Source organism: Cuculus canorus, chromosome 4 (assembly GCF_017976375.1).
Source record: "Cuculus canorus isolate bCucCan1 chromosome 4, bCucCan1.pri, whole genome shotgun sequence".
NCBI classification, from domain to species: domain Eukaryota; kingdom Metazoa; phylum Chordata; class Aves; order Cuculiformes; family Cuculidae; genus Cuculus; species Cuculus canorus.
Genome location: NC_071404.1, coordinates 79009084 through 79034396, shown reverse-complemented (window position 1 = coordinate 79034396; position 25313 = coordinate 79009084). Strand labels below are relative to the sequence as shown.

The following is a 25313-nucleotide window of genomic DNA, read 5'->3' as shown; positions in this document are numbered from 1 at the left end:
ACCCAACACTGGCAGTCAGGGGCAAAAATGCTGCTCATTTCCACGGGATGCAACTAGTAATCTGGACTGATGGTAATTACAACCTGAAAGCGGAGAGAAGTTTCAAATAGCAGCTTTCCCACAGAGGCTGAATGGAAAAAACAACTCTGTGATTAGTGAGAAGCTGTTGGGATTTTATCATATTAATAACAGATTGCATTCCACTCCTCTTAAATACGCTTGGGATTAAACATCCATGTTTACCTCCTTCATGCACATCACCTTGGCAGTTTCTAACATCCAAACGAAGTTGCCAAAGGACAGTATTCTATTTAAATTGTATTTGTTGTTGCCAAAGGACAGTATTCTATTTAAATTGTATTTGTTTTTCTTTCTACAGCATAATTACAGTAGCACATGCACGCTTCTGTAATTAGAAATATTTAAAAACATTTCCATTACAGCCTCCAGTTTCCAGGGGGAATTAAACTGTGCTGGAAGAAAATCCTCAGGCCAAGGTGCAAGATCGTAGCAATATCAAGCTCACACTGAAAAGAAATTTTGCTGGTCATTTGGATGTTTTTTCATAATCACTACCTAATTAACACAGCATAACACAGGAATCATGTCAGATTTTCATATATATATACATGTTTGTGTGCATGAACAACTTGAAACAAATATCACCAAAGTCTGAGGACGTGGCATAGAGCTACAATACCTGGAATAAACATCCTATGAACCTCTGGAGCTCTGTAAGGCCACACTGCCAGGTACTCTCCTCAGCGTTCAGTGCTTGCTGCGTTTAAACAGCAGCTCTTTCAAATGTAGGACAAAACGATGATATTTGCTGGAGAACCTCTGCTATAAGGACAGGCTGAGAGAGTTGGGGTTGTTCAGCCTGGAGAAGAGAATGCTGAAAGGGGCTCCAGAAAACCTGGGGAGTGGCTCTGGATCAGGGAGTGTACGGACAGGACAAGGGGGAACAGTTTGAAGCTGAGAGAGGGGAGATTGAGATGAGATCTTAGGGAGAAACATTTTCCTGTGAGGGTGGGGAGGCCCTGGCCCAGGTTGCCCAGAGCAGCCGTAGCTGCTGCATCCCTGGAGATGTTCAAGGCCAGGCTGGACGGGGCTGGGAGCCCCTGATCCAGTAAGAGGTGTCCCTGCCCATGGCAGCGGGTGGAACTGGGAGGGCTTTGGGGTCCCTTCTAATGCAAACCATTCCAGGACTCTATGATAACACCAGAAAAAGTTGAGTCCAGAAACCGCTCTCCTAAAAATATATCAGGAAATGTATTATCAAATGTATCTCCTTGTTCTGATTGCAAATATTGTACAAGAGACAAAAGCTTTCTCTTGTTATCTGAGTCCTGTGGTCAGCTTTATTTAATGATTTCACAAATGGAAACATTAAAGCACCATGCACAGGCTTACCTCCAGGCCTCTCATGTTCTCCATCAGTGTGTAGAAGCATTGAAATAGGCATTCCAACATGCTTCGATCTTCCAGCTACAACAACGTTTTTTCCAAATGTCTGTATTCCTTATAAGGAAACAAAACCAAAACTATCAAAAACCTGTATTCTGCTCTTTTGATCAACCCAAACCCTTTCTTTTCAACCCCTGGGGGGTGTTATTTGCTGTTGCAGACTGTAGACATCAACATGACTTGAAAATCCCCAAGGCTGAACCGGAGGGGTGAACCCACAAACCAACTTTAGGTTTTCACCTTGGTGAAACACAATTCTCACTCAGATTATTGGGATCCTTCAGAAGTCCTTCAGAAGGACTCGATTTCCCTTCTCTGACCAAAAAGGGAAATGGAAGCTCTTATGTCTACCAATAGGAATATGTACATTACGAAATGACAACTATTGAACACATAGACATCCTTTTGCCTGAAATAAATGTTCCCATTTTTGTTCTTGTTTCTTCCACTTCTCCCACAAGAACTTACGGATCCCAATCTTCTATTTGATAAATAATCAGGAGGTCAACAATGTCACAGAAAGTTCCTAGCAGCGTTATAAAATGCAGAAAATAAGTTAGCAAAGTGTTTTACCAAGTATTCTGCATCAAGTACTGTCTACATGTAATTAATAGTTACACTACTTGCAAAAGATGTCATCTGTTTGGTACCTCCTTATTATTATTATGGATCCTCTACATGTTTGCTCTTCAGTCAGCCCAATGTGTTCAAATTACCTACACTTTCTACTCAAGTCTGACTTGATCCATCTCCCGAGATAGAGGGATTGCAATGCAGTTCATTCTCTTACCTGTCCGTTTGATGATTTCCCACACGGCAGCAGCAGTGGCTGGTATGACAGAAGGCTGATCAAGACACAGACGCCCAATGTTCATAACGTGAAATCCATCCACGTCCTTCTCGGGAGCGATCGCGTTACAAACTGTTCGTTCATCTATGTGATCTAGGAAACACACTGCTGTCAAATCACAGCTCTTTCACTTGCCGGGCATCACACAAGCTGGATCTATTGAGGGTAATTACTGTTATTCATCAGGAATAAACTACATGCTGCCTCTAAGGGCAGCAGATACAACTTCACCTTTTCAAGTCAGGTACTGAAAATTAAGTTACTCCGTTTGTGATGCTGCTAATACAACAGATTCGTTCAAAATGGCAGAGGCCACTACGCAGCTGAGAAGGACGACGTAGTAAGTATTAAAACAAACATTTCAGAAAGACACTTCAGAGTCACTTCTGCATTCCAGAAGTGTTCAGTGTTAACTGGCTCAAAAATAAAATCATAGGAGAAAAGGTCTCGTGCATGTTACCTGTCTCTAAATCACAAGGGATACACGACCTAAATCCTAAGCCGAAAGAACTTTGCAGGCCTAGCTCTCATTTTCCATTTTACAGTACAACTGGTTTTAATAATTTGTTAACCAGGAGGACTAAAATGTATCCTGCTTCATAAGAGAACTGAGAGAACGCATAAAATTGTTTGATGTTGATGAGCTGAAAACACTAAATGTGGCTTAAATGATGACACCTGAACACAATTTATTGTTCATTGCAAGCAGAAATGATAATTTTTTATATGCACTGTTGATATGGGATAGGTCTGCAACTGCTTAAAGTTCACAGTGCATAGGCATCGGTAGTGACAACGAAAAAAATGTGTGCTAGCCACTTCTCTCTCTGCAAAGTGACAAAAGTCAATTATAAAGCTCGCTCGTGTAAAGACACTTGAAAGAAACGGCTCTACAAAATGTCCCCATACTGTCTCAGAAAGCAAACTGTGCTTAATAAATTTATTTACTCACATATATTTATATATTTTTTAAATATATTTTAGCATCCTAGAATGTTTTGCTTTTGAAGGGACCCTTAAAGGCCACCTCATCCAACCCCTTTAGTGAGTAGGGACATTTCAATCTATTACATTACTGTTTAATAACATCCCAGACTGCTTCCAGGATTACACTTCAAGCTTTACTTTCATCCCAGAAAGACTATTTTTTGCACCTTTTCTATAATGATACAGTGCCCATACTAGGCCAGATTCCTGACAGAATTCTGTGACTGTGAGGAGATGTATCCCAATGCCAATTCAGGGAGCACAACAGGATGCTTAAAAAAAAAAAATCAAACAAATAAAGGAAAATGAGCGTTGATCACAAAATTCAGTAAAAACATTTAATCAACTTATAAAGGATGTTTGTATTTAGTAGTCAGTGAGCTCTATTTGGGTATTTTGTGATTTTGCAATAAAAGGAGTCAGCTAATTAAAAGATATCATGCATGTTATAAAACTTCAAATGTGTTCATCTCCTGTTAAAAGATTCCAAATTAACCCCCCCGCTAGTTAAACTTGACTGTTATAATTTACAATTTGATTCTCTATTTTTTAATGGGAGGAAGTTTCCTTCTGAATCCTAATGAGAAAAGTCCATGGATATCAAGATGTTAAGCACACCGATGAAAGTCTCTCAAAAGCCAAACTACCCTAATCCAGGCTGCAGGGAACCGCAACCTTGTTTTTATGTCAACCTGGGGAATTAAAAACAAAGCAAAGAAGAAGAAATTTAGAGTAACCCAATAAACAGTTTTTGCCAAAGAGAACTTGTTAACTTTAGGTGAGTTAGTTGTTCATCAAACAAAAACCTGGCAGCCTGGGATAGGAGAGAACATTGCTCTGAGAAGCACCTCCTCATAATCGTTTGTCTCCAGCTCCCAGAAATGGACGGTAATAGAGACATTCATGTAAAAGGGAACGAAATCATGTTTTGCATGGATTTTTATTTTCCCACTCAAGAGTGATTTGCAGAATTCCTGAAAAGGGCACATAGTGCTGGGAAGAAATGCACCTGCACAGCTGGGACAAACAGGCTGCCGTGGGATGAGCCGATGTGGACACCCTTCCTTGCTCAGAGGCACTGCAAAAGCACCATCTTGGGCTGGCCACCCCCAAACCAACCTACCAACTAACCCAATTCTACCCATGCAGACTAGGTTACCTCATGAGTAGAATTTGTTTGCCTCAACAAATATATTTTCCTGCTTTGTGTCCACTTGACTGCAGATAGCCTTGTTTTTCCCAAAAGAACAAAACACTTTAAGTCTGTTACAGTCAGTCTCACAGAACACGCTCACTCCCCTCTCTAGAGATGCTCGTACAAATTTCCTTGCTGTCATTCAAGCTGCTCTCCAGACCAAGTTCCTCCCTGCACTCACCCTTTCACTTGTTAACTCCACTTGCAAGACAACACCAGGCATCGCTTGCCAAGCTCCTCTGACAGGCACGGAACAGCTCTTATTTACACGATAAACATGTGCCTCTGATGCTGACATACGAGAAAGACAGACTGGTTTTCAAAAGGGAAGGCTGATGAAAACAAAAACATTGCACAAAAAGGATTTGAAAACATAGTACACAGATGAAGAAATGCAGACAGGGAGTAAGGAGGAAGCTGCTGAGCCGCAGCAGTGACCTCCATGGAAACAGTTTTGAGCAGCTGTACTGAGACGCCGCGGCAATTTCAACAGGCAGCTCCACCAGAGCAGAGCATGCTTCGGCTGACAGAGCCTTCTACAGCAGAGGGACACCCCTTTGTGCTTCTTCATCTCATACTTCTTTGCTGCTTACAGCTGAGAAAATGTCGAGTTGTTCATTTTCCATCTCAAATAAATACCTAATGTTTTGCAGCCAACTTCCAGGCAATTTAAAACATACACAGGAACTCTCCACAGACCACTACCACATCACACAAAGTAACACACTCAGAAGGGGAGCAGAAAAGAAGTTTCCCTCAGGCAGAGATGACAATCCTCAAAGTTAAGATGCTCTAGCTCACAGATGTGAAAGAGAACAAAGCTACTTTCTCCTTCTATTTTTATCCCAGTGCTGATCAAAAGCCACACCTGTATGTGGTTTACTGCAAAACCCGCAAGTCCCCATACAACCACCTCAACTGTGGAATAAGCAGCCTCCGCTGATGAAGTTTCCCAAGTTTCTAGGCTTTGCCTCCTTCCATCCCAATGCAAATCAAAAGAATTGTGAAAAAGAGATAACTCAGCTTTCTGCCCCTCTGTTTATGAAGTTCCTTTGGGAGAACAGAAACCATTCAGTAATTAGAGTTATACCTGACACCTGTTATGGAAAGAACATCTTGAACACTTGCAGTTCATGATAACTTCCATATTTAACTTTACTCCACAGACAATACAATACTGAAAAAGTTCTGCTGTTGATTAAACTCCTCTAAGGCTTTTGCCATGGCAGACAACAGCCAGACCGCAAATGAGCAGGCTTTCTAGGTTAGAGGAAGGCTAATTAGTCTTCACACAGTTACTGTGACAAACGTAATGTTGTTTTTAAGAGGGATCTTCAATCAGCTCCTTTAGACCTTAAACATTTAAGTGTGCTAGCACCAGACATTTGAATTGACACAAGAGTTATCTTCAGAGTTTTCTTCTTTTCAAATGTTGAACAGGTTTGAATTTACTGATCTTCAAGACCCAAGTCTGTGGTTGAACTCTATAAGGGTGGAGGCAGACAGCTCAAGAGCCAACTGCAATGACCCGATACCCTCTGTATCAAAAAATGCACTTCCGCAAGCAGTACCTAACAATCTTACTGCATATCCCCTCAAGTAAGACAAATGACACCTGCCATTTCCGGGGAATGCAGCAGGGGATGAGTCCATTTCCTTTGCTACACACTTCAGACAAAGATTTCCATGCCTGTCAGTGCTGTCAGTGCTCCATCTTTGGCATGAATTCTTCCTCCTGAAGTGAAAATCTGTTACATCACCTCTTTTCCCTAAACTGTTCTCAGTGGGAGAGATGCTTGTTCCAAGTAAACCGGCCACATTCCACCAGCTCCCAGAGCGCCTCACTTGGCACCCAAGATTTTAGACTCCTTACTTGTGTTATACTTCCACCTTGTGGCCAGCTTCTTACAACAGGCGGCTGATTGCAGTTAGCTTTCATATAATAGTAAGCGTAAAACTTAATCGGGAAAGCTGAAGTTTATTACAAAAACAAACAACGCCTCTCTTCCTCTGTAACACTCAGCACCTGTCTCACTGTTTGCTGTTTCATACATAAGAAATGAAGGCAGCAAGAACTGTCTGAAAGTGAAGATTGTGACTAGGAGTAAGAGTGAAACTGAAGAGCTTACTGAGAAAAAAAGCTTCAACCTCAGCATCAGAGAGGCTTACAGACAGCAGTCCCTGGAGTCTCAGCTACAGCTACAAAACAAGCCAATACACATCAAGAAGACAATCCTGCTATTCAGAGGAGACAGTATAAATGTATGATAAGAGAGAACACTTGGAAACACAGAGGCAGGGGAAACCTCACATGCCAGTTGATTCATTACAACTCAAGAAATGTAGGTGCCTCTCCATTAGGAAGCCCACAGTGGTTTAACTAAGCTGCCTTATGCAGATTTAGATGAAAGCTGCAAGTTTTATCACTGCCAAAATACCATTTTGCCAGCTACTGCCAAGTGGTATTTCACTTAGATGTTATTAGAAGTTAGGAGAAGGGAAATAAAACCCAAGAATGTGGTAGAGGCTTTCAGAACCTTGGCACAAAGCTCACTTGGGACATTAGGGACAGCAAAGAAAACACAAACAAATGTTTAAGGCGAAACCTGGAATTACTGTGAGAAAGGCCACAGCATCATCCCCCAGACAGCACAATTTGGCATGATATAAGGGATGAAAACATGGCAGAGGTGTTGGAGTTCAAGGCAAAACAGTGCAGCATGTTAGAAAAACAGAACACACACACAAAATCAAACAAAAAAGTAGAAATAAATGAATGCTGGGTGAGTGGGGGTGTGTGTGTAGGGGAATTTCTTGAAATAGCATTCTGACTGAACTCTAAAAAAGGGCAAGGCTGACAATAGTAAATTATTTCCTTTGCTTCTTTGTCTAAAATCAACCGCAGGCCAGTATGCAACACAAAACTGAACATCTTAACTAATCCTTCATTATGCACATCCTCTTCTATGAGCTTCCACTACGACACAGTTGCAACTCAAAATTGCCAGACTCTCAGCTCTTACACTGACTGCGAGGAGTGGGACAAAAGATGTCACCTACCTGGGAGAGGTAGCTGCACTAATAAACCACTGACGGCTGAATCGTTGTTGAGTTTTGCCGTCAGATCTAAGAGTTCTTCCTCAGAAATGTCTTTAGGCCTCAGTATGATCTCACTAGAAATGCCTGATGTAAAACAAAAAACAGAAGAAATATTACTATCAGGAAATTTATCTAAGGATAAACTTAATAGTTTTGCCTAAAAACCTGTCTGCTGCTTCACAACTATCTTACATTGCCACGGAGGACTTGCTAAGAACTCTGCTCTCTCTGTCTGGTCTTTAATGCTGTATTTCTAGGTGTCAAGCACAATCTCATAATGGAACATACAGAAAGAAATCTGTGGTTGCAGACAGAAGCTCGAAAATTAAACAGCAACTTAGAAATATTTGGGAAATAATGCACGTAATTTTTCTACAAATGCACCCTTGAGCATTAAAACCTGAAGTATTCAGGTCACGCTGTGCTAGCATTGTTGGCATTTTATCTAACAGCTTTTCTACTCCTGTGGGAGAAAACTCATTATCAGAAAAAGAAAGCTTTCAAGTTACTCCACAAGATTGCAGTTTCACTGATAGCACTGACGTTCCCTGTTTAGGCTATGATGCTCTTTCATTTGGAGATGAGATACCGTGGTGACCAGGATTTATCCTGGTAACCAGTCACTTGGCTTTACTGTTTGATTTCACTACACCTGAGATTTTGCCCTTCCTGCTCAGAGCTGTGAAGCCCTGGTTTTGGACTGGCTTCCCTGGCTTTGCTTTTGGACCTAAAGCATTCAACGGGACAGACATCCCATGAGATACAGCAGATGCACACAAAGACTGTCATGATGAAGAAATTATTGACACTATCGAGAAAAAGGTTATTAATGCCTTCCTATGGAACTGGTTACTTAACCACTGTTCTGACCACTTTGCTACAACAGTCAGAGGTGGGCCAAAACCCATATATACAAAAGAAGGAATCTAAGAGGTATTGAGGACGCGAGCTCTTCAACAAATATTTCACACTAAAAAATAATTAGAGTGTCTCGCAGAAACAACTAAAAACTGATATAATTTCTCTCTGACTACCTTTTATTCACCAAGCCTCTCGATGACACTTGGGGCATTTAACTGTCAAAGACTTCCCCAGGGTTCTCCTTCAGTTTCCAGCTGATAACAGCAAGGGGGAAAACTGTTGCCTAAAATCATTTTAAGATACAGAATCGAACTTACGGTTACCGTTCCTGTGCCATTAAAACTACTTTTTTCACGTGTCAGTGCAACGTTTTTTCTTCACGTCCATCAAAGAAGATGAGGAAGAAAACAGTGCAAAACTAAATAAAGACACAAAGGGGCTTCTTCCACACTTTTTTTCTATTTCTTTGTTCCTAAATAACAGTATTTTGTGCTTACCCCATTGATACTGCATGGCACATACCTACAGCTGCAGCTGCTTTTATCTTGTTTCTGACGTAGATGTGGCTGGCTGGATTATCTCCTACTAACACGACTGTGAGGTGAGGTCTCTTGTTTCCACAGGACATCCACGATTCCACATCCCTTTGAACTTCTTTCAAAACCTGCTTAGCAAGCTTTGTCCCTGAGATAATGGTTGCTTCATCGCTAGGTAGACGAAAAGACATACAATATTTAGGACTAAAATTTCATAAACAGGGCATTTTTATGTGTGTAATCTGCCCTGTTAAATACTTGCAAACGCTTTGATTACTTTGCTAGTATTTCAACTGCTCTTTGTAAAACACTCATGCGCTACCAGCCTACCTCGGGAAAGAAGTGTTTCCCCACTCTTGTTGGAAGGGCAGAAATGTGCTCTGCACACAGAAAAGGCGCTCGTTGGCCACCCTGTGCCTTCCCAACACAGGCACCAGCCTGGATGAACACAGCTATGGACTCCTGAATTTGGGAACTCTGCACCAGAAAATGCCATCACTGCCACCAAGCTGTATTGCTACTGCAAGAACACCACTCAGCTTGAATTGTTCCTAATTTCTTGCATGTTTCCTAGCAGAAGTTTTCAAACAGATTTGAAATTTCATTTCACCTTCATATAGAGCAAACAGTTTTGCCCTAAATTGGCCAGCAACTAATTTTTTACAAGCCCAAGGCCAAAACCAAGATTAAAGCAAACATTACTTTACCTAGAATATAAAGATTATAATCTTCTTCTTTTACATGGTTATACACACCACAATTAGCAGCATTTGTGTTACTATTCTGCTGGTCTACAATAACAAATGAAGAAAATGAGCACAAAAACTTAGTGTTTACAGTTAACCATCCACGTTCCAGTTACAAACTGAAACCTCAACACTTCAATAGGTAGAACAAGTGAAGACTACCTAGAAATGAGTTATTTCAGTCTTGATGATGAGAACCAGCTGAGATAAATCATCACAGCCAAACACCATACTTCCTGTCCTATGAACAATTTTAATCACCATGATGAATTGCTTTATTCTTACACCTTGTGTTTGGCTACTCCAACTTTAGCTGCCTGAACTTTGCTTGACACATACAATAAGCAAAGTATGTGATATGTTTTACCTCTATTTCCTACGAAGACAGCACTATTTATTATGTCTCTTGATCATTTCTAGATCTAGTAGGTTTACAATTTCCTTATCTGTTGCAAAACACAAGAGTGGGTTTAGCTTTCTCTTCCCTGGGAAGAAGAAAAGGGGCAAAAAAAAAAAAAAAGAAAAGGAAACCCTAGCTGATTAATAAATTTTTGATTAGGTATTAGGAGAACAAAAGCTTTACACCCTTCAGCAGTAATTTTTTTTCTTTTTTTGCCTGACTACCCTGAATATGCAGAACGAAAGAGTTTTGACACTCTCTGCAAAAACATACGCTTAAAGCTGTCATGCATATCCATACACAAATGTGCCCAATGTGATGTTTAAGAGATGTTGAGTTAGTCTGCCACAGTAAAAAGTACCTCAAGGTCATCTGCAAAACCAATAAAGCATTCTGTGTTCATGTTAAAACTGGACAGGTTTTCCAAGTACTGCAAGCCTGACCAGGCGGGGTTTTCTGCACAGTGTTCTGGGGGATGAATGAGTCCATACCTAGAACAACATTCAGGCAAGACACCTCACCATGCTTTCCGAGGTGGTCTGAAATTGGTTTTGCACTCTGTCTCTGCTACAAGGAACTACACAACTGGAATGAAATAATGTACAATTAATGTTTTGTGGTATTAATAAGATGCATATTTTTTTCTGTCATCATATTCAAACATGAGAATTGTTTAATGATTCAACACACGGGGGAAAACATCTCAAGCCCACGGACACTATATTTATTCAGGGACACTTTCAAACTGTACAGAGACACGGATGGTACAACAATAAGGATTTTAAAGTATTACCCCAACAACTCATGGAAGCAACACACAGCGGTGAGCTCTGAAACAACTCCTTTCCTCTGCTAGTCTTTCCTATCCGAAAAAAAATAATCCTAGGAGCACAAACACACAGCCAGGAGCATTGTCCCACCCATAACAGACCTTATCCACTTCTTGAACAACTCTCTGCTTCAATACAATCCTATGTGGAAATGAAGAGCTTGTGGCAGCACTTTTGGGACAAAAGTCAAGTGTCTGCACAATTTATGTGCTTCCAGGATACAGCACAGCCTGCTCACCACTGCCGACCAAGGCATGGACAGAAACTTGTTTAAACACCAGTGGCTGAAAAGCAGAAAACATTCCTGGGTTTAGATGCAAACACCTAAAAGGGAACAAACCTGGTGGCAAGGCACTGTCATTTACCTCTGCAAATCGAGAAGCTTCTGCTTCTCCTCCTTCCAAGATTATTCTCCACCCTCCACATCTCCAGGAATTACCTTCCCAAAGCAAGAAAACAGTTGCACTAACACCACTTTTCATGTAATATAGCTGATCTGTTTTCATAAAGTATATTTCACCACCTAAAATAGGTGGTGAAATATAAACACGTGAAAGCCCACATCTTTCAAGTCTCGGGCTTTACTCAACAACCATTAAAGCTCTAAGCGTCTCTCCAGAGGCGATACGTAAGGTGCTGGGAGTTTATCAGGGAAAGGAAAGCAGAAGCGTACACATACACACCTGCTCCACAAACTATACTTAAATTCAGCTCACTTTCCCATTCCAGCATCTTCCTGAGTAGCCACTTTTAACACAAAGGTCACCTTGAACACATTTGTGACTTCCTGAACTCAACTGTCCTTTGTCTTCTATGCACCAAATCCTATTTTCGTACGTGAAAGAAATATCCAGAAGAATACCACAACTCAGTAAATACTATCACATTCATCATTTGGACCTTCACAACAACTCTGCCTCAGCAAAACCACCCAGGTTAACTCTCATAGGAGGAACTTCCAATACCTTTGTCATTTTTGTTAGTTGCACTGGAAGGTTATTCAGTGTCTTTTGTTTCCTTGTTAGAAGGCTAGGTAAAGAACTTTCTCAAATACAGTAAAATGTTTCACAACTATCAAATATAAAAATAGCAAATATTATAATACATTGTTGCTTCTCAGGTTTCCACTGCAGATCGCTTAAGTCCTTCCATGGAAACAGAAGCACTACAGGGAAAGTAAAGCATCAGCCCAATAGGAAGATTATGCTGCAGGAAGCCATTCAGGACGATGAAATTAAGAAGTGAATCATCATTTTAAATGTTATCCACATGAAACACTCAAGCGGGTGTAATGACAGCTTTAATATGTGTTACTATGCCACCCCGTCCCAGTACAACCTACCCACTCATGGACACTCTCATTCAGAACCCTGTGCAAGTTTTCAACAGCACAACACACATACTGAATATTTCTTGTTCATGCACTCAGTGACTCGCAACATATTAAAGAAACAATGACGCCAGCTGCTATTTCAGATCAACCTATACACTGAAAGCCCTTCCTCTCCATCCCCTGACCCACAAGGATCCCTGTTCCTGCCGAAATGGGATAAGGTCAAGAGCAGCCTTTCCTGGTCATTTCTCGACCCACAGGGATCCTTATTCCCACCAAAATGGGCTGTGGGCACGAGCTGATCTTCCTCTCCATCCCCCCACCCGCAGAGATTTCTGTTCCTGTCAAAATGGGATGAGAGCAAAGGCAGTCCTTCTGTAATCCCCCGGTAAGGGCAGCCCTTCCTCTCCATCCTTTGATCCTCAGGGATTCCTTTTCCCTCCAAAAGAGTATGGGACATCATAACAGGATCTTCTCATTGCCATACACACATGAAAACTTCTACAAAATCATTAGCACAGGAGCACCTACTTTTTGCACAACTGGAAGAGAACCAGCTCCTAGCAGCAAAGCACAGAAGCAGGCATACACTGGTGCAGCAATACGGCTTTCTGTGCCAAACCCAGCAGAATCGAATCTTCTGTTGGACAGGACGTACAGATTTTCCAGGAGGTTAGGTACTTATTCCAATTGTCACAGTACGGTTCACTAATCTTTTCATGTTTGAAAACACCAAGTAAACATAATGCTTTCAGAGCTGAACAAATGGTTGAGTCAGTAATTAAGACCCCTCCAATATAAATGAGAAAGCTGATGAGCAAGAGCTCAGCTGAACCCCCCAACAACTCCCAGACAAGTGCTCATAGGTGCCACGCCACAACACCAACACGAGAGGCTCTGCCCGGACAGCACATTAAACGAGAAACAGAGAGTACTGATGCCAGGAGACCATTCCTTCCCAAGTTCCTCACCCAAGGGATACAGGCTTTCCACAAATCCTGACTGAGCCCTGCTTACTGCAGTGCTGCCTGAGACACAGTGTGACCACATGGTTCCCATCTACTTATAATATCATAGAACCATAGAATAGTTTGGGTTGGAAGGGACCTCAAAGCCCATTCAGTTCCAACCCCCCTGCCATGGGCTGGGACATGTCCCACTGCATCAGGCTACCCAAGACCCATCCAGCCTGGCCTCGAACACCTCCACGAATGGGGCAGCCATAACTTCCCTGGACAACCTGCGCCAGCGCCTCACCACTCTCATAGTGAAGAAATTCTTCCTTATACCGAGTCTTAATCTGCCCCTCTCCGGTTTATACTCATTGCCCCTCGTCTTGTCACTACAAGCCTTTGTAACCATTATCACATATTAGCTTATTTTTAATATAAAATGTGTATTCTGTTGTTATTTGGTCATTTTTTTGAGCACAAAGGAACACCACAGCATGCCCCCATTGCTGAGGACAGTGAGGTGCAAGGGGATGCAACGGGCTGTCACCACTGCACGTCCCTTCACACAGACAGCAATACACCTTAAAAGACCTCCTCACTTGGACAGCAATATTCCTTAGCGCATCCGTTCACAGGGATGGCAATATTCCTAAGCAATGATTAAAATATTCACTCAGCAAATAACCACAGATGCCATAAAAACCTAACAAATGCAGTAAACCTCTCTTTGAAGGGCTCTTTAAGGCGCCAGACACAGATGTTTAACGCAACGAAGATGATCCAAAGACTGGAGAATCTCCCACATGAGGACAGGCTGAGAGAGTCGGGGTTGTTCGGCCTGGAGAAGAGAAGGCTCCAGGGAGACCTTAGAGCAGCCTCCAGAACTGAAAGGGGTTCCAGGAAAGCTGGAGAAAGGCTCTGGATCAGGGAGGGCTGGGAGAGGACAAGGGGAACGGTTTTAAGCTGACAGAGATGAGATTGAGATGGGATCTTAGGCAGAAATATTTTCCTGTGAGGGTGGGGAGGCCCTGGCCCAGGTTGCCCAGAGCAGCCGTGGCTGCCCCATCCCTGGAGGAGTTCAAGAACAGGTTGGATGGTGCTTGGAGCCCCTGATCCAGTGGGAAGTGTCCCTGCCCATGGCAAGGGGTTGAACTGGGTGGGCTTTGAGGTCCCTTCCCGCCCAAACCATTCCATGACTCTAGGACTCAGCAAATCTATGATTGCCCCCCAGGGAAGGGGTCAGGGAAGGGGTCCCCACACCATCCCACTGGCTCCACAATGCTGCAGCCCTCCCTTCAGCCCTCCCTTCAGCCCTCCCAGCACCACTGCCCGCTGGACCAGAGCCCCTTTCTCCCGGACAGAACTGCACCTCAGCCCCGCAGCGAGGAGGAGGAGGAGTAGGAAGAAGATGCCCGCGGGGAGCCGTACCTGAAGGCGCTGCGCAGGGAGCTGCTGGTGCTGCAGAGCGCTCGCCATTGCCCCAGGGCGGACAGGGAGGACAGCGAGGTGAGGCAGAAGGAAGCGGCCATGTCGGTGTGGAGCGAGAGGCGGAGCCGGCGCAGAGCGGGGCGGGCGAGGCGGAGGCAGCGCCCCGGGGCGGGGCGGCGTCCCTGGGCTTTGGCAAGCGGGGTTTGGGGTTCGCAAAGCAGCCGGGAACGGCAGGTTCCACCTCTCCCTGCCCGCAGGGACGCCGCTCCTGCCGCGGCAGCGCTGCCTCTGCGGGCCCTGGGACATGGCAGCCGTTCTTCTCCATCCCCTGACCCCCAGGATGGTCCCATTTCCCACCCAAATAGGATAAAGGCAAGGACAGCTCTTCCACTCCATCCCCTGACGCACAGGGATCCCTCTTCCCGCCCAGAAGCGATAGGGGCGAGGACAGCCCTTCCTCCTCCCCATCCCCTGGGGAACGGCAGCCCTTCCCCTCCAGCCCGTCACGCGCAGCGATCCCCGTTCCCGCCAAAACGGGGTGAGGGTAATGGCGGCCCCTCCTCTCGATCTCCTCAACCTCAGGGATCCCCGTTCCCGCCAAAACGGGGTGAGGGTAATGGCGGCCCCTCCTCTCCTTCGCCTTGGAAATGGCAGTCCTTCCTCTTCATCCCCTGACCCTTAGGGATCCCTGTTTCTGCCATAATGGGACAAGGGCACGAACAGCCTTTGCTGTCCATCCTCTGGGAGATGACAGCCCTTCCTTTCCGTCTCTCGACGTACAGGCATCTCCGTTCCCACTAAATGGAGCGCAGGCACAGGGAGCCCGATCCCAAGGAATCCCAGTTCCCATGAAAACGGAGTCTGGCAATAGCAGTCATTCCTGTCCATTCCCTGACCCGTGGGCATCCCTGCTCTCACGAAAAGTGGATGAAGACAAGGGCAGCTCTTGCTCCCCATTCCCTGACCCAGGGGGAACCTCCTCCAGCAAAAATGGGATGACGGCTCAGGCAGCCCTTCCGTTCCATCCCCTGGGTACAGGCAGCCCTTCTTTCCATCCTTTTACCCACAGGGATCTCCATTCCCTCCAAAATGGTGTGCAGGCACAGGCAGCCCTTACTTTCCATCCCCTGGGAAATGGCAGCCCTTCCTTTCTATCCGCTGTCCCACAGGAATCCCTGTTCCCATGAAAATGGGGTCTGGGCTATAGCACTTATAGCTGTCCATCCCTGACCCACAGGGATCTCTGTTCCTGACAAAATGGCATGAGTGTTCAGGCAGCCCTTCCTGTGCATCCCCAGGGAAATGGCGGCCCCTCCTCTCAATCTCCTCAACCACAGGGATCCCCGTTCCCGCCAAAACGGGGTGAGGGAAATGGCGGCCCCTCCTCTCAATCTCCTCAATCTCAGGGATCCCCGTTCCCGCCAAAACGGGATGAGGGTAATGGCGGCTCCTCCTCCTTAGCCTTGGAAATGGCAGTCTTTCCTCTTCATCTTCTGACCCTTAGGGATCCCTGTTTCTGCCATAATGGGACAAGGGCACGAGCAGACCTTGCTCTCCATCTCCTGGGAGATGGCAGCCCTTCCTTTCTATCTCTCCACATACAGGCATCTCCGTTCCCACCAAAATGCAGTGCAGGCACAGGGAGCCCTTCCTGTCTGCTCTCTGACCAACATGGATCCCTGTTGCCATGAAAATGGGGTCTGGGCAATAACAGTCATTCCTGTCTACCCCCTGACTGCAGGGATCTCTGTTCTCACCATAATGCAGTGAGGGCACGGGCAGCCCTTTCTTTCCATCCCCTGGGAAATGGCAGCCCTTCGTCTCCATCCCCTAACCAAGAGGACCCTCTTCCCGCCAAAATGGGATGAGGGCTCAGGCAGCCCTTCTTTCCATCCTTTTACCCACAGGGATGTCTGTTCCCGCCAAAATGGAGCGCGGGCACAGGCAGCCCTTCCTTTCCATTCCCTGGAAAATGGCAGCCCTTCCTTTCTATCCGCTGTCCCACAGGAATCCCTGTTCCCATGAAAATGGGGTCTGGGCAATTGCAGTTATAGCTGTCCATCCCTGACCCACAGGGATCTCTATTCCTGACAAAATGGCATGAGTGTTCAGGCAGCCCTTCCTGTGCATCCCCAGGGAAATGGCGGCCCCTCCTCTCAATCTCCTCAACCTCAGGGATCCCCGTTCCCGCCAAAACAGGATGAGGGTAATGGCAGCCCCTCCTCTCCTTTGCCTGGGAAATGGCAGTCCTTCCTCTTCATCCCCTGACCCTTAAGGATCCCTGTTTCTGCCATAATGGGACAAGGGCACAAACAGCCTTTGCTGTCCATCCCCTGGGAGATGACAGCCCTTCCTTTCCATCTCTCGACGTACAGGCATCTCCTTTCCCACCAAATGGAGTGCAGGCACAGGGAGCCCTTCTTGTCCATCCTGTGATCCCAAGGAATCCCGGTTCCCATGAAAACGGAGTCTGGCAATAGCAGTCATTCCTGTCCATTCCCTGACCCGTGGGCATCCCTGCTCTCACGAAAAGTGGATGAAGACAAGGGCAGCTCTTGCTCCCCATTCCCTGACCCAGGGGGAACCTCCTCCAGCAAAAATGGGATGACGGCTCAGGCAGCCCTTCCATTCCATCCCCTGGGTACAGGCAGCCCTTCTTTCCATCCTTTTGCCCCGAATGATCTCCATTCCCTCCAAAATGGTGTGCAGGCACAGGCAACCCTTCCTCTCCATCACTTGACCCGCAGGAATCCCTGTTCCCGCCAAAATGGGTTGAGGGCACAGGCAGCCCTTTCTCTCCATCCCCTGACCCACACAGATTTCTCTTCCTGCCAAACTTAGGTGTGAATGAATGTAAACTTAATCACTAAGCTCCTTTTTATAAAATCTCGCCTTTTTTTGAATGCTGATTCCTGTAAAATGGAATGAGGGCAAAGGCAGCCCTTCTCTGTCCCCTGAGAAGTGGCAGCCCTTCCTTTCCATCCCCCGATCCACAGAGATCTACATTCCCGCCAAAACGGGATGTGGGCACAGGCAGCCCTTCCCGTACATCCCCTGACCTGCAGGGATCCCTGTTCCCGCCAAAATGGAGTATGAATGTCTGTAAACTTAATATCTAAGCTCCTTTATGTAAAAACTCGCCATTTTTTTGAATGCTGATTCTTTTAGGACTGTTGTATAGGTGGCTCCACAGAAACAGAGATGTTAAAATACAGATAGTTTTCCACTTCACGTGGTGATGGGAAAAGGAATTGGAAGTAATCCTAAAAAGAGTATAGGTTACTTGAAGAAATGTGTATACCTCTCTCTCTGTCTATCTACGTACCTATCTATCCACATACGTATCAAAGAATAGGCAAGATAATAAAAGGAAGAAAAGCTAAGGATAGCAGAAAACACCATAGCGAAATGAAAAAAATACCAGTAATCCTAATAATTGGTATTACAGGGAAGAGAATTCTGTCAACATTTCTTTTTGCCTGGGATAAAAAATATTGTCCACTCATTTTTAATGCAAGATTTGTGTATTTGACTACAAAACTTTGAACTGGTGTTAAAATTTTCAACAAACAAAAGGTCCACCCCATATTTTTCTACCAAAAATCAGTACACTAGAAGAAAACCAGCTATATTATAAATACTTTTGATCAGATTTGCTATGCAAATTGTGACTGAGGAACTGCTTTACCTTAAAAGTACATCAGATACAAAATATTTGACAAACACAGGGGAGCACATTCTTGTAGGCAGTGATACTGAACAAGATAACAATTACAATGACAAAGGTACCCATTATCTTTCATGCAAACCCACTTTTGCCTTCCTGCTGTTCACACTGACCCATGCAGACAAATAAAAATGGATTTTCAGGAATAGGAGGTGAAGGAAAGCTTTTTTCTTGGCCTAGGCTGACTGCTTAGGTTTTAGATCCCATTTGATGCTGGAACTTCAATATTACAGCTTTAAAAGAAAATCAAAACACCACTTTTTTAGTGAACTTGTGTTACCAATCTAACCACACCATGCTGGCAACCTCCTTTTTGACCTTCAAACTACCTGTAGGAATGCATACATAAAGAAATGCTACCAATAGCAGTCATTCACACCAAATTAATACCCTACCTTTCCATCTCCTTCTTGAAAAAAGAAATCTGAAAGATTGCCACTGCTATAATAATAATCTTTATAACTAACAGTTTGCAGAGCATAGCCTACAAAAAGCAACGATATTACTATTGCTCAGGATCTGCTGAATGCGTTAGGTAGGAAATCTTAGGAAAACACAACACTAACAGCGTGCACGTGACCCACAAAAATGCACTGATGGAATGGGTGCAGAGGATAAAGCTGCTAATACGCAGTCTGGTTGGCCTAACAGTTAAAGCAGAGTTGGGCATCAACAGCTGTGAGGGCAGCGACTGTTCTTGACAGGCTGTTTCGGAGCCTAGGGGTGTTTTTATGTGGTATAACAAATAACTAGTTATAAAATACTGTTTGGGGCATTGACAGTCGCTCCAACCTAACATTCTCTCTTAATATTTGTGTGTGAAAAAAAGAAGCAAAAGGTAGTTGGTTGGTAGGAAGTGGTGTTATCTTGTGAAAACCTGTGTCAGGAACCATTGTGAGTAATTTATTTTTGTATCCCCAGAGAATATTATGTTTTTCTGTCCACCTCTCCACTTTTTTCTTCTTTGTGTTGCCTTCAGGGTGCTTGAAGCTGTACATTTCTACGAGACAAGGCGGTTGAGAAGAGAGGTTAACCACCTCATATTTTGTAGTCTTAGTTTAAGGTAAAATGAATCTTAGTTTAGGAAGAAAAATAGTTTGAGAAAAAATTAATTTTATGAAAAAAAATTGTTTCCCTTGGGAAGCTTTTCATTTTAAGAAAGTTTATTTGCTGGCCTTTTTTTTAGTTTCTAGCAGTCCTGCTCCCACCTCAGCTGCACACTCTGTTTCCAAGGGATGCCAACACTGGGAGTGAACACAGTGTTCAGGGTGATTGTGTTACTGTGTTTTGAGAAACCCTGCCCAAGATCCCCTGATCTGGCACTCAGCCCCTGCTGTGGGGTCCGCCCTCTACAGCAACAGACTGTGTCTGAAGCCTGGGCCCCAACAGCAGAATACTGAGAATTGTTGTGATGTGAGCAAAAGTGAGAGTCCTGGCTATTGCTGGAGCCAGAAGGGATACTAAAGGAAAGAGATGTGTTACTGTTTCTGTAACAGATAGGTGGTTTGCACCTTACTCCGGCATCACTCACGCATTCAGCAGTGTGGGTTTGCAAGCGGGAAGAGACATCACTGCGGAACATTCCTGGAAGCCTGCGGGGTTTTCCTCCAACCAGATGTTCTGGATGGCAGGTGTGTGTATGTGTGTTATTGTGTGCTGTGGCTGTCTTGAAGTGCACCTCAGTAATCCAGACTCTGCCTTCGCCTCGTGCTCATGGGGAAACTCTGTGACTGTTGGGATAATGACAGTGGCAAGCTTGACACCTTCCCGGGTCTGTGATGCCATGTGGGAGGCTGCTCACCAGGAGGCACTCATCCCACGCGGCAGTGGCCTTACACCATCCCTCCTGCAGCTGCTTGCCTAAACGCGCTGCTCGGGGTGTTCGAACTCCATGGCCTTCGCTGCGTCTACTGCAAAGCAGTCTTTATTCTGAAACCCCCAGTCACGAGCAGTCAGGCCCTTCACTTGTTTCAATATCTTATTTTCCATAGGATGTCCTCCTGGATGATGGTGGTGTGGAAACAGAGACAAACAGGAGCACAAGTTCTGTTCACCGTAGCTGTCAGCTGAAATAGAAAACATATTAAATTGCTCTGTAGGAAGTGAATGAGAACTAGATTCAGGATGAGAATTCATATTTAGGATCTTGGATGAGAAATACAGACATCAAAAAACTCAGGTAAGCTGTTAAAAACTCTTCTACCGTGCTTTTCATGCGACTCTTAGGTGTCCTTAGGCTTCCAGTCAACACTGTACACTTGGAAATATCTTGGCTCAGGAGTACAATTTTAAGGCACGAACTGAAGAAATAACAGCTAAGTCTGGTTAATGCGAGTTTTTAATCTTAGTTATTTCAGCATCCCTTTCTGTGGGTGTCAAGGCTGTAAATCAATATTCTCAGAGTGCTAAGATTTATGGATAGATGCACTTTTGATTTATCACTAGCATTTATTGTCTGGCACAGTCTGGCTCTGAAATGTCTCCTTAAGTGAGCGCAGTGCTGGAAGCACAGATGCAAGTTATGTAGATTGTGTCATGCAGCAACGGCGCGTTGTATTCTTATAGAGTTCTTAAATATTAAACATATTCTTTTCTCGGCTTTCTCTTGCACAATTAAAATAAAATTTTTCCTTTTCTTTGCATCCTGCATTACTATTACGTTCTGAAGAATCTTACAGTGGAAACCACAGAAAGTAGCTTTTCACGGACTATTCTAGTGTTTGATGTGGGACTGAATTTGGAGAAAATGTTCTGTTATTGCTTTTAGAAATAAATAAAATAGCAACCACAGTGATCCACATTTATAACGCCTTTCACAAATATTATTGGATCCTTTAAGTCTGTGTTTAAATGGAGGAGCAAATTATGGTGATTTGATTTGAAATGAAACAACAGTTTGTTATTACAAAACCACTGGTAAACAGTAATGATTATTACCGTTATTAATAATAACAGCTATCCCTAAATAGTAACAAGTTGCAAATTCTATGAGATATTTGCGTAAGTATGTAATGTTTTGACTTTTTCATTATTAGTCAAGCAAACCAAGTAGTTTATTAGAATAGCAAGAGCGTAAAACATGCTGCAAGTTTTAGCAGTTTCTGCTCAAACTGCGCCATTTCCCAGTTGATTTTAGATCAGTTAAATTTGTAATAGGGATACTTGCTCTGCCACGACTCTGGGAATACTGTGACTCAGTCTAGAACTCTGCACGAAGAAAAATGAAGAATCTAGTTGGTACTTGAGCTCTTTGCTGTGAGTACAACAGCAGGGAACGTGGATTTTCAGCCTTGGGAAGCTTCTCTTAGACTTGATTGACAAATCTTAATTGCATTTATATTCTCTGTTAGGTTATTGTAAAATAATCATTAAGAATTATAAACATTGTCAAGACTTTAAGCATGTAGTTTAACCACAGATTACAGACTATGACTGATAGAGGGATCTTCCCTTCACTCTTATGTTAAAACTCATTCTATAAAAAAAAAAGAAAACCACTAATGAGAATTATTTTTCTGACAACCAAACGTAAAACCAGCACTTTCTGTTGCTTTTACTTCGGTACATAGACGCAAGAAGCGCTGCTATGGAAGTCAACACAAGATGTGGTTGAGAGTTAAAAAAGTAAATCCACACTGAAATTCACCGCAAGCCCATACCAGTTACTTGCATTCTTGTGATTTGCCAAATCACTCTTCGGCTGCCTTTGGTTTTGATGGATCTCATGAGATGACTATAATTTTTGGTGAAACACTCATTTGTAGACAATCCCATAAAGTAACTTAGCTCCAAGTCGTTCACATAACTAAAAAACCCGGAAATGGTAGAAAGTCAGGTCATGATTTTCAGGTTAAAGATTCAGAGAAGATGCTGGACTGCTAATGCTAATTATGAGACTCTATAAGCTTGTGGCATTTTATTTATTGAAAACGTATATTGTCTCAAATCTCCTTGAAAATGGTGTAGACTCCAAATAGCTGTCACCTATGCAGTCCAGGTGCTATTTTCTTATGTATTGCCACACTTCAACTATCCTTCTTTCTTTGTGGGCAATTAGAGATGTGGCAGCTGTCATGGGACACTGGTGCTAAATTCCCTCCTCTTCATATTTGGTTCTGGATCCTTTAAGGCTTTTCCTCTAATAGAGAGTTGAAATTCTCTACCTTTCCATCACTGACTTCTTGTTCTGCGCTTTCTCCTGCAGGCAAGGACACATGGTTCCTACCTGAGTTTGGCTTCTGGGAGCTGAAGAGGTGTGTTCTGAGCGCATGGTAGACTGCTGGCTTTTATGGCTGAGGTGAGTGGCTGGTTGAACGTTCTGAGCAGGGCTTTAAGGGCTAAAAATCACCTGGGGAAAAGCGATAAATACCCTACTGGGCTGGGGAAAGACAGAGGCAGATTGTCTTTAAGGTGCTCTTCTTTTTTGGAAGAAATCTGTATGTGCCGGTGAGGGCTGGTAAATCAGTGTCCAGGGTTTAAGGGATTCAGGTGTATCCTTATTGGAGAGCCTGTGTGCTGACAGCTGTCTAAGATCACAGGAGAATTACGGAAAACCCTTTAAATGAATCTAGGAAAGCATGTACTCAATGCTGGGTCTTGTCTCGTGAGGAGAAGGGCATGGGAGAAAGCTTTCAAAGAAATGTCTCTTAAATATTATAGTTTGGTTTCAGCGTAGAAAGAAAAAGGTACCATTTCACATGATGGTGTAGTACTAAAAGTCTGGGAGTGCTGGTCAAAATGAAAGCGCAGGTAAAAGTTAGAAAAATCTATTGCAAATCCAATCTATTGCATGAACACTGTTTGACACAGAATGAATAGGGCATATAAAAGCAAGCAGGTGTTCCATGCATTACTCTGGATCTGAATTTGTTTGCTTCACCTCTAACTTTGAATAACTTCATTAACGTAATTACATTTTCCTTGCTGTGCAAACTGGACACTTCACGATTTTAATTTGGATTTAATTATGGACGGAATTTAAAGGTAGTACTGAGTGAAGAAGAGAGAACTTGCAGCAATGTTGAAATAAAAAGAGTTATTATAGGATGTATTCTATTTGTTGTCTGGCTGTTACAGAAACAGTGTTATTCCTGTAAGTGACAGGAAGACTGCACATTATTGAAAGGTCACTGATAAAATAACAGTTAGAGAAGGAAATATGCAAGGCATCCTAAAAAACAGTATTGGAGATACCAACCGTCCATTGCAGGGAAGCATCAAGTATAGGTACCACGTACAGCGTGTTAAGTGCGATGACATATTTAGTGGGGGTGTGAGGAGTGGAGCTGCGCTGCGAGCAGGTAAGAGCATGAAGGGACCTCTGGGCTGACGTGAGAAGTCAGATTTACGCTGCAATGATAAGGACAAATTTATCCTTAGGATAAATCTTTAAAGTTGGCAGGAGAGCTGTATTTATGGTGCCAAATGTTTCACATAAAAAACTTGCCTGCTGTTTCTTTGTTGTGCAAAGCCATTTCTGCACAGGGCATAAGAACCTGCTTTTAATTTAGGAATAATATTATTTATAATATTTTAGTTTTCATTTATGTTGTAACAATAGTTATTAGGAATTTTTTATTCCTGACTGTGGAAACTCCTTGAAAGGCAGCACCTTCACTGACCAGGTGTTCAGCCACTTTATTCAGTAGTGCTGGCAAAAAAACCCGTACACACCCTGCAATAATAATTGTTAGCTTGGGAAGTGAGTTCCTGGGCATGCTCTGTCTGTGTGGAAGAGGAGAGTAACTCCTATCCATGGGGCTGTGTCTTTGCTGGAGTAGGTGTCCGTCTGTTTTTAGTGTGAAGTATACTTGTCAAGAAGTTTTCCTGGCTTCCCACAGAGGTCACTGCAAATGACCAGTGTGTTGTTCCAACAGTGACAGTCATCATCTCCGAGTTCCCTTGCAGAGTAAGCAATTTCTAATTCCTTTGCGTAAGAATTCTGCTTCCACCGTCTGCAGCTATGGGGAACAAAGTTGTTTCCTCCATTCTTCTAAATATCTTAGAGATGTTTGCAGTTCATCAAGTTTATTACAATAAAGCAATTGGCTGTTATGCCAGTCACTCAAAGCTGGAACTTTACGTAGAAAACTTCTGTTTCCACCTTTTATTCCAAGAAAAACAGTGGCAAGGGTTAAATCCAGTTTTAAGTTGCAACAGTAGGCTTGCTGTGACTGTGACATTTGGCTATGGGGGTACTGTCAAGCTTAGCTTAGCTTTCTTTGTGCTTAGTGTTTAGAAATTGATGACAAAAAAGTCCCAGGTCCCCAGAGGACTTTAAAAAATGGAGAGGCTTTTGATGTTTCTTATTTCACTAGCATTTCCTGTTGGACAATGTATTTCCATGCTGATAACTGGGTGGGAGGCAAAAAGCCAGAGTTACACAAGAAGATATTTCCATTGGTTTTTTAGTAGATTAGATTGCAGCTGAAGAAACACATATGTCATAGAGCAGGAGGGAAGAGCTCTAGCAGTCCTAACTGACCCACAGGTCTGAAAAACGACATGTAAAACATAGCAAAACTGGTTATTATCAGTGGTTTAGTCCCAGTCTTTGGTGGGCACTGGGCTGTGAAAATAAAAATTCTGCCTTGGAGACTTGGCATTTTGCAAATATCTGCTGCTCTGGTCAAGTGAAGCTGAATGTAGCTCTCTCTGTTCCCCAGACAGATGTGTTGCAACAGAACAGCATGCTGCCAGACACCATCCCATGGAGGAAAGCTATTATCTGTGCGGGGGCACTGCAGGCTGCTGAGGGGCGGCCAGCACGGGCAGGGCTTTTGCAAGGTTGTGGAGAGGCAGCAGTAGTTTCAGGTCTCCTGTAACTGGCAGGAAGGGAATGGTGGGGGGAAAAAGGAGGAGCATGTTTCATGCTGTCTATCTATGGGTGTATTTTGCACTG

General features: G+C 43.7%; 1 protein-coding gene across 5 annotated transcripts in view; it reads right to left on the bottom strand.

Annotated features, from left to right (window-relative positions):
• The window catches only part of LOC104067484 (methylenetetrahydrofolate dehydrogenase (NADP+ dependent) 2 like), a 74461-nt gene extending 59656 nt beyond the window's left edge, over positions 1-14805 (bottom strand). For all 5 annotated transcript variants that reach the window (XR_008449480.1, XR_008449479.1, XR_008449481.1 and 2 more), the window contains exons 1-5: positions 14686-14805; positions 8982-9166; positions 7560-7682; positions 2258-2410; positions 1414-1521 (exon numbers count right to left, since the gene is read on the bottom strand). Coding sequence is in view for 2 of the 5 variants with exons in the window: in XM_054064276.1 (XP_053920251.1) it covers positions 1414-1521; positions 2258-2410; positions 7560-7682; positions 8982-9166; positions 14686-14786 (670 nt within the window). In the remaining 3 variants the exon portion in view is untranslated. The remainder of the gene's footprint in view (positions 1-1413; positions 1522-2257; positions 2411-7559; positions 7683-8981; positions 9167-14685) is intronic.
• Positions 14806-25313: the final 10508 nt, after the last annotated feature.